The following is an 8,352-nucleotide window of genomic DNA, read 5'->3' as shown; positions in this document are numbered from 1 at the left end:
CGAGTTATAGGGAGAGGTTGGCCAGGATAGGAGTTTATTCCTCCTAACGTAGGAGACTGAGGGGTGTTCTTATTGAGGTGTATAAAATCATGAGGGGCATAGATAGGATGAATGCATACAAGTCTTTTTCCCAGGGATGGGGAATTGAAAACTAGAGGGCATAGATTTAAGTTGAGAGGACAAAAATTTAAGAAGAACCTGAGGGGCAACTTCTTCACATAGAGAGTGGTGCAGATATGAAAATGGGCTGCCAGAGAAGTTGGTTGAAACAGGTACAATAGCAACATTTAAAAAACATTTGGTTAGTTAGGTGGATGGCAAGGGTTTAAGAGGGATATGGACCAAATGCAGGCAATTGGAACTAGGTGAGTGGGCACCACGGTCAGCATGGACCAGTTTGGGCCAAAGGGCCTGTATTACACTATGACTTTCTATTTGGAGTTTGTACATCCTCCCTGTATTTGCATGGGTTTCCTCCAAGTGCTCTGTTTTCTCCTACAGTCCAAAGATGTGCAGACGAGGAGGACCAGCCATGCTAAATGCCCATAGTACCCAGGGATGTTCAGGCTAGGTGGATTAGCCATGGGAAATGCAGGGTTACAGGGAGAGGATAGAGGGGTGGGTCTGGATGGGATACTCTTCGGAAGGTCAGTGTGGACTTGATGGGACGAATGGTCTGCTTCTACACTGTGGGAACTCTATGAAACAGAAGATTCTTAAGGGGCTTGATAGTGTAAATATTGAGAGGATGTTTCCCCTCAGGGATATTTTCAGAATAAATGGGGGCCAATTTAAGACTGGCGATGAAAAGTTTCTTCTCTCAGAAGGTTGAGAGTCTTTGCAATTCCTTGCCACAGAGTGCTGTAGGGGTAGAGTCCTTGCTTATATTTAAGGTCGAGATAGATTCTCGATCAGTAAGGGAATCAAGGCTAACGGGGAAAGGGCAGAAAAGTGAACAGGAGGAACATCAGGTCAGTCATAATCCTACTGAATGATTGAGCAGGCTCAAGGACCAAACAGCCTACTCCTGTTCCTATTTTCTATGGTCTTAAACTCAGAGGAACCCAGCATACTATCTCACTGTCAACTACTAAATTGCTTCTCTTTTTTAACATATCAACTACATTTTTCAAAGTACAGAACATTATACAGCAATTTATTCTGGTTTTAAATCCTAAAATATATTAAAGTAGTCTGTAAGGAATTTATGGGGTATAGGTGTGCAAGATGGGCACAGCAGTAATAAATAGGCCACCGGTTATATTACATCATTTTCCCTAATCAACGAAGTTATTGGAAGGGAAATCAGACCAGGTATACATAAGTAATTCACTCACAACCAGCCACCACGATCCCCAGTTAAAGGAGAATTTCACCTCCACTGTAGCTATCAAAGTGGATGTATGTTTAAACAGCTGAGCACAATTTCTGGTGCATTTGCTACCACAACTAGGCGATGGTCTAGTAGCATTGTCACGACACTATTACTCCAGAGACCAAGTTAATGTTCCAGGGACCCGGGTTCAAATCCTGCCACGGCAGAATGCAAGTTCAACAAAAATCTGGAATTAAGGAGTCTAATGATGACCAGGAATCCACTGTCAATTGTTTGGAAAAACCCATCTGGTTCACTAATGCCCTTTAGACAGGGAAACAGCTAGCCTTACCTGGTCTAGCCTACATGTGACTCCAGACCCACAGCAATGTGGCTGACTATTAACAGCCCTCTGGGATGAACAATATGTGCTCTCCTAGCCAGCAACACCCTCATCCCGTGAATGAATAATAAAGAACACTTACAAAAAATCCCTGTGGCTGCCATTTTAACATATAAAAGTAGATATACCATTTAAACATATCAGAATTTTGCAGAAGCTAATTTACAAATGTTGAACTAGCATTCAGCTACAATATCAGGTTTTGTTGCGAGTGACATCTAGAAGGAGAATGACTCGTGTCACAATGTAGCTTATACAAATAATTGAAACATTCAGAAATATACAGGAACAAAAAGAACACGAGTAGGCAATTCAGCCCCTCAAGCCTGTTGAACCATTCAATGAAATCATGATTTATCTGTTGTCTAAGTCCATACACCTGCCTTTAGCCCATATTCCTTCATATTGTTGCTAAACAAAAAATATCTATTTAAAAAATTAACAACGGATCCTGCATCCACTCCCATTTGTGGAGGAGAGTTCCAAACATCTAACATCCTTTGTGTGTAGTAGTGCTTCCTAGTTTCCCTCCATACATCACACAGTTGCACACAACTCAAGAAATCACTCAAGTTTATTTTTTAATTGATAAAAGGTCTTTGTTAGAAATACATATTCTCATTTGTTACTTCAGCCTAGTAGCACTATCAAATTAAACCAAAAGAAAGAACCCATCCAAACCAATAAATGAATTAAATAACTATCATTTTACCTTTTTAATACTTTGCCAGAGCCTTTCCCCTTTACGGCATCTTCATCTCCTCTTAGAACAGCCAAAAAGATTTCTGGGGTCACATTCTATATACCAGGAATAGATACAGAAGATAACAGCATGTATGAAATGAGGTAGTAATAACTGAACTTATATTCATATTTACATTTAGAGTACCTCTGCATGACCCAAACCCTTCTCAGTCAAACAAGTACTTTCGAGGAACAGCCATTTTTGGTTTTCTTTGGGTGAGTGTCATCAGTCTGGACAGCATGTGTTGTCCATTCCCAATGGCCTTCAAGCAGGGGATCCACTGCTGAGGGATCACTATTGAGCCATAGCAATCCATCTGGTGTAGATAACCTCAGTACTGTCAGGGAGATAGTTCAACAACAGACAAGAAGTTCTAGGAAGGGTCCTAACCAGGATGGCGTGTGACTCGAAGGAGGTGGTATTCCCTTGCATCTGTTGCCATGGTCCTTCTAGGTAGTAGAAATTATGGGCTTTGGAAACTGCTGGCAATAGAGTTTTAACAAACTCCTCCAGCACATCTTGTATATGGTGCTCAGTGTGCCAATGGTGAAAGCAGTGAAGATTCAAGGTGACAAATGGGATGCCAATGAAGCAAGCTGTTTTGTCCAGGATGCCGTTGAGCTTCTCATGTTGGTGCAAACTCATTCAGGCCAGTGATAGTGTTCCATCACACTCTGAACTTGTGCCTTGTTGGTGGTGAGCAGAATTTGAAAAGTAGCAAAGCAATTATTCATCGCCGAATTCCCAGGGTCTGAGCTGCACTAGTAGCCTCACTATCATACGGCTGGATCTTATTTGGGGATTTGAATTCAAATTTAGGAATCAAGGCTGCCAAAGGCAGGCTCCACAACAAACAACAAAATCAAAGGCCAGAGATATTGGTTGATGGATGGCAGTCTTAACAGTGCAGCACTCCTTCAGTTTTGCACTGAAGCATCAACGGAGATGAACACATTTGATTTTTGCATGCAGCTTTAATCCACAACATTCCAACTCAGGGAAGCATAAGTGCTACCAATGAAACAAGACAGCAACCCAAAAGGAGGCTGAATAGTACGTGAAATAATCACAAATAATTTATGCCTTCCAATAAAACAAAAGGGGGAATTCAAAGTAGCCATACAGACAGAGCATTAGTGGACTGGTGTACTGCGCCAGTTCTCACAAAATGGCAGCAAGTAGGATAATGCCTTTCATGTGATAGAATTCATAAACATTCTAACAGCATTCAACTCAGTACTTGCAAAGATTGAGGGCCAAATTATGAAATTGAAATAATATTCATTATTATTTATGTATATTCACAGATAACTACACTGACCTTTCAGTAGATAGAGCAATTACAAATCCCTTAAATACAACATCTAATATATGTCCTTCAGGAGGGTTTGTTAGCTCAGTTGCCAGAGGAATGCCAACAGTGTGGGTTCAATTCCAGCACCAGCTGAGGTTACCGTGAAGGACTCTCCCCTCACCTGAGACGTGGTGACCCTTGTGTTCAATCACTACCAGTTGTCTTTCTCTCTGAGAGAGCAATCCTATGATCTGGTAGGACTATGGTGACTTTACTTTTTATTATGATTTTGGTTCCATCATGTGGGCCATGCGTGATGGGGGTTTAAAACACTAGAGCAAGTTTGGAGCAAGGGTGCCCAGAATATGGGCAGTCAATGACCTAGTGGTATGGGGAGGCAATGGCCTAGTGGTATTGTCAGTGAACTGTTAACCCAGAGAACCAGATAATGTTCTGGGGACCCAGGTTCAAATCCCACCATGGCAGATGGTGGAATTTGAATTCAATACAAATCTGGAATTAAGAGTCTAATGATGACCATAAAATCCGGTGTCGATTGTCAGAAAAACCCATCTGGGTCACTAATGTCCTTTAGGGAAGGAAACTGCCATCCTTACCTGGACTGGCCTACATATGACTCCAGACCCACAGCAATGTGGTCAACTCTGAACTGCCCTCTGGGCAATTAGGGATGGGCAACAAATATTGCCTAAAAGTGATGCCCTCATCCCATGAATGAATAAAAAAAAATAAAAAAAAACTCAATTAGATTCCAAACCAATAACCTGGGACCACAAGCTCTGACTGAGTGATAACAGCTGTGAGGGCTCTTTAATTACTCATTTTGCTTTTGAAAATGGCCTGTCCTGAAACATTTTACTTAAAAAAAAATCTAGCATACAGCTGCCACACTGCAGGGATTCAATGATTCTACTCCGATTTGAGGGTTACCTCTGCCACATAATCCTTGACTACTCCTCTGTACACATCTTTTCCATTGGGGTGATTAATAACAATACCCTGCGTAGGATTCCTGAAACAAAAAAAAACACAACCTATTCAGTTACTGTGTATTTACAAATAAAAACTTCTCGCAACAGTTTTCACAAAATATACTTACTCCTCATTCAGGGCCAAGTCATCGTACATCATGACAATAATCCGCTCATCAGGTATTCCATGTTGGTGCACAATCTGGTATGCGTGGCATATATCAGCCTATTGTTGCAGCAAAACTCAATTAGACCAAATGTAAATTTATCCTGGTTAAAAGTGCCTTGAATATAAAAATGTGTGGAGTTTTGAGTCCTTCTAAAAACTCAAAATTCTCTTTTGTAAGGTAAACAATGAACCCAATGAGATGTAACCATTAGTAAGCAGAGTGGGATTAAACACTTCCCTAACGGCACAGGCAGCACTGTTGCCTCACAGCACCGGGGACCCAGGTTTGATTCCACCCTTGGGTAATTGTTTGTGCGGACATTCACCCCAAGTCTGCATGGGTTTTCTCTGGGGGCTCCAGTTTCCTCCCACAGTCCAAAGATGGCCTTGCCAAATTGCCCAAAGTGTCTACGATATGCAGGGGTACAGGGATAGAGTAGGGGGAATTGGTTTGAGTGGGATGCCGTTTAGAGGGTTGGTGTGGACTCGATGGGCCAAATGGCCTGCTTCCACACTGTAGGGATTCAGTGATTGAAATACACATACTTGAGAGTTAGTCGCAAATAATCTAGCATTCCACAAGTGAAATTTCATCAGAAGGACATGCAGGACCAGAACAGTGCTACAAATTTATACAGTGGATTCCATTCACACTCCCTCCCAGCATGACTCCCCCTCGAAAAACCCTGCATTTAATTTGCAGAATAGGGTTCTCAACTTTCTTGGATTATTCACATTCTCAGAGAATTAAACAAAACACTGCCACTATCAATGGGAGCAAGAGGCATTAAAAGTCTGGCTCCACACTAAAAACATAATGAAGGTGGCAGTGTTCAAAATACATGTGGGCAGTACGCAAATCAGTAAGAAAAATCAAATGGAAAATTCAATCATGGATAACCACCCACATACACAGAAGTGACAGAATCTTTGAGATATTTGCTCCTCCAATCAAATTGCAAAGGTGCGATTATCGGGAATAATGGGGGCTATGAAATTTCATATAGGGTACATTAGAAACATTTTGAGTACAATAAAGAACATTGAGATACTTGGGAGTTAGGATGGTCAAAAACAGCAACAAAAAAAGAGCTAATCATCTATAATAATTGCCCCAGACTCATTCATTGAAACATCTTGAGTTTGATTAGCTAAAAATGAGGTACAATTAAGTTAAATAAAAAAGGTACTACAACTGATATACAGCAGATGTCGTTTAGTTTCCAGTTGCTAAGGAGGCAAGGCAAAAAGAATTTGCCATTATAAATAATGCAACCCTGCCTAAAATGCCTAGGTACAGTTACTCAAAAGACTTCAACATCATAAAATATACAAAGAAAATGGGAAATTGATAAAATTTAAGGCAGTACATGATCACGAACAATTAATTCCTAGTGGAATCATACACACATGCAAACACTCTATTCTATCCAGAGCAGTACCTGATGCCTGTAGTTGTACCAGCCACTAGATCCTGCAACAAGTACAACCCAGTGTTGGCCTCCATTTTCCAGGTCTTCCAACGGAGCAGTGATGATATTAAGCAGGAGATTGTTCAGCACTAAAACTCCGAGTGCCAAGTAGTGCATTCTGCAGGGAGTCAATTAACTGATGAGTTAAAAGAAAAGGTATCACTTAATTCGAATCAAAAAATGAATACATCATAAGACTTCCTTTTTGTAGGTGTTTACTTCTGTATTTTACAAATCATTGCATCAAACGTCACAAACTGGAAAGTTACATGGTTTGAAAACACAAGGTAAATTTTTGAAAGGTGAAGCTCTTTAAAATTAACTCAATATTTTTACAACAATAATACCATACCACTTCCTGCATGGATTTTCCCCTGGTTGTTAGCTTGTAAAACATGGCACATCAATGTGTGTCAGCAGCATCATGTGGCTTGAGGTGTACAATTACTAAATCTTTTTAGGGCCAATCTAACATCAGCAATGCTGTAAAAGATTCATTCTTATGTTCAAAATCAGCACATCTATGATTTGTGTAACAATTGGAAAACATTAATGGAATCTGAGGTGAACTCCCAAAAAACTCCCAAAAAAACTCCCAAAATCATAAAAACAACTGAACTCAAATGGCCCAAGATATCAGTTACCACTTTGTCAACAGACCTACCTTTGAGCAGTGCAACAATGTGAATTCCAAGACACAAATTAGTTCCGTCATGAATTAACATCTCCCATGCAATGTACACAACAAAAGCGGGAGATTTACCATTGTGACATATGCATAATGGGAAGGTAAAAGAGTGCATTCTCCATCTTTCAATCCATTTTGACTGGATATTGTGCACAGCATGTACAAGGAAGCACGGGTATTCTTTTGGTAGAAATTTGAAAAATAAATTCATTATTTTGGTTATGGCCTATTTTACATAATTTGCATCAAGTTCCACAGTTCATTGACAATTTAGGACGACTGCTGCTGCAAAAATAAGAATGCATACCCGTTTCATCATATGCTTCCTCAACATTATCAAAGCAAAATACATTTCACTAACAGCAGACTTTACAATGTCCTTGTTAATTTCATGGTAAAACATGTAGCAGTTACATAACTGTAAAAAAAACATAACTATACCATTTCATAACAAAATTTAATGCAATTCTACTAGTTCTTCTTATTCTTTGCTATTACTTCGAACCATTTGGAGCTGAATGAATTGATAGAAAATTTCACTGCATGTGTGAGAAATGACCATTACAAAGCAGCCACTGGACATGTGGACCAACTAAAAAAGGAAATTGTGCATTTATGCAGCACGTTTCATGACCTCAAAATGTCCAAAAGCACTCTGCAGCCATAGAACATAGAACATAGAACATTACAGCACAGTACAGGCCCTTCGGCCCTCGATGTTGCGCCAACCTGTGAAACCAATCTGAAGCCCATCTAACCTAAACTATTCCATTATCATCCATATGTTTATCCAATGACCATTTAAATGCCCTTAAAGTTGGCGAGTCTACTATTTTTGCAGGCAGGGCATTCCACGCCCTTACTACTCTCTGAGTAAAGAACCTACCTCTGACATCTGTCCTATATCTATCACCCCTCAATCTAAAGCTATGTCCCCTCGTGCTAGCCATCACCATCCGAGGAAAAAGGCTCCCACTGTCCACCCTATCTAATCCTCTGATCATCTTGTATGTCTCTATCAAGTCAACTCTTAACCTTCTTCTCTCTAACGAAAACAGCCTCAAGACCCTCAGCCTTTCCTCATAAGATCTTCCCTCCACACCAGGCAACATCCTGGTAAATCTCCTCTGCACCCTTTCCAATGCTTCCACATCCTTCCTTTAATGCGGTGACCAGAACTGTACGCAATACTCCAAGTGCGGCTGCACCAGAGTTTTGTACAGCTGCAACATGACCTCATGGCTCCGAAACTCAATCCCTCTACCAATAAAACC

At 40.5% G+C, this 8,352-nt stretch overlaps 1 protein-coding gene across 1 annotated transcript in view; it reads right to left on the bottom strand.

The window, feature by feature from the left end:
• Positions 1–2,426: 2,426 nt before the first annotated feature.
• LOC109933279 (legumain-like) overlaps positions 2,427–8,352 on the bottom strand; it is a 17,036-nt gene continuing 11,110 nt past the window's right edge. Inside the window, exons 2-5 of the mRNA XM_048600067.1 lie at positions 6,361–6,508; positions 4,878–4,975; positions 4,709–4,790; positions 2,427–2,516 (exon numbers count right to left, since the gene is read on the bottom strand). Coding sequence (XP_048456024.1) covers positions 2,427–2,516; positions 4,709–4,790; positions 4,878–4,975; positions 6,361–6,507 — 417 coding nt within the window. The 5' untranslated portion in view covers position 6,508. The remainder of the gene's footprint in view (positions 2,517–4,708; positions 4,791–4,877; positions 4,976–6,360; positions 6,509–8,352) is intronic.

This window comes from Rhincodon typus, chromosome 8, assembly GCF_021869965.1.
Source record: "Rhincodon typus isolate 14 chromosome 8, sRhiTyp1.1, whole genome shotgun sequence".
Lineage (NCBI taxonomy): Eukaryota > Metazoa > Chordata > Chondrichthyes > Orectolobiformes > Rhincodontidae > Rhincodon > Rhincodon typus.
The sequence above is the reverse complement of the archived record's forward strand: the minus strand, read 5'-3'. Positions and strand labels throughout refer to the sequence as shown.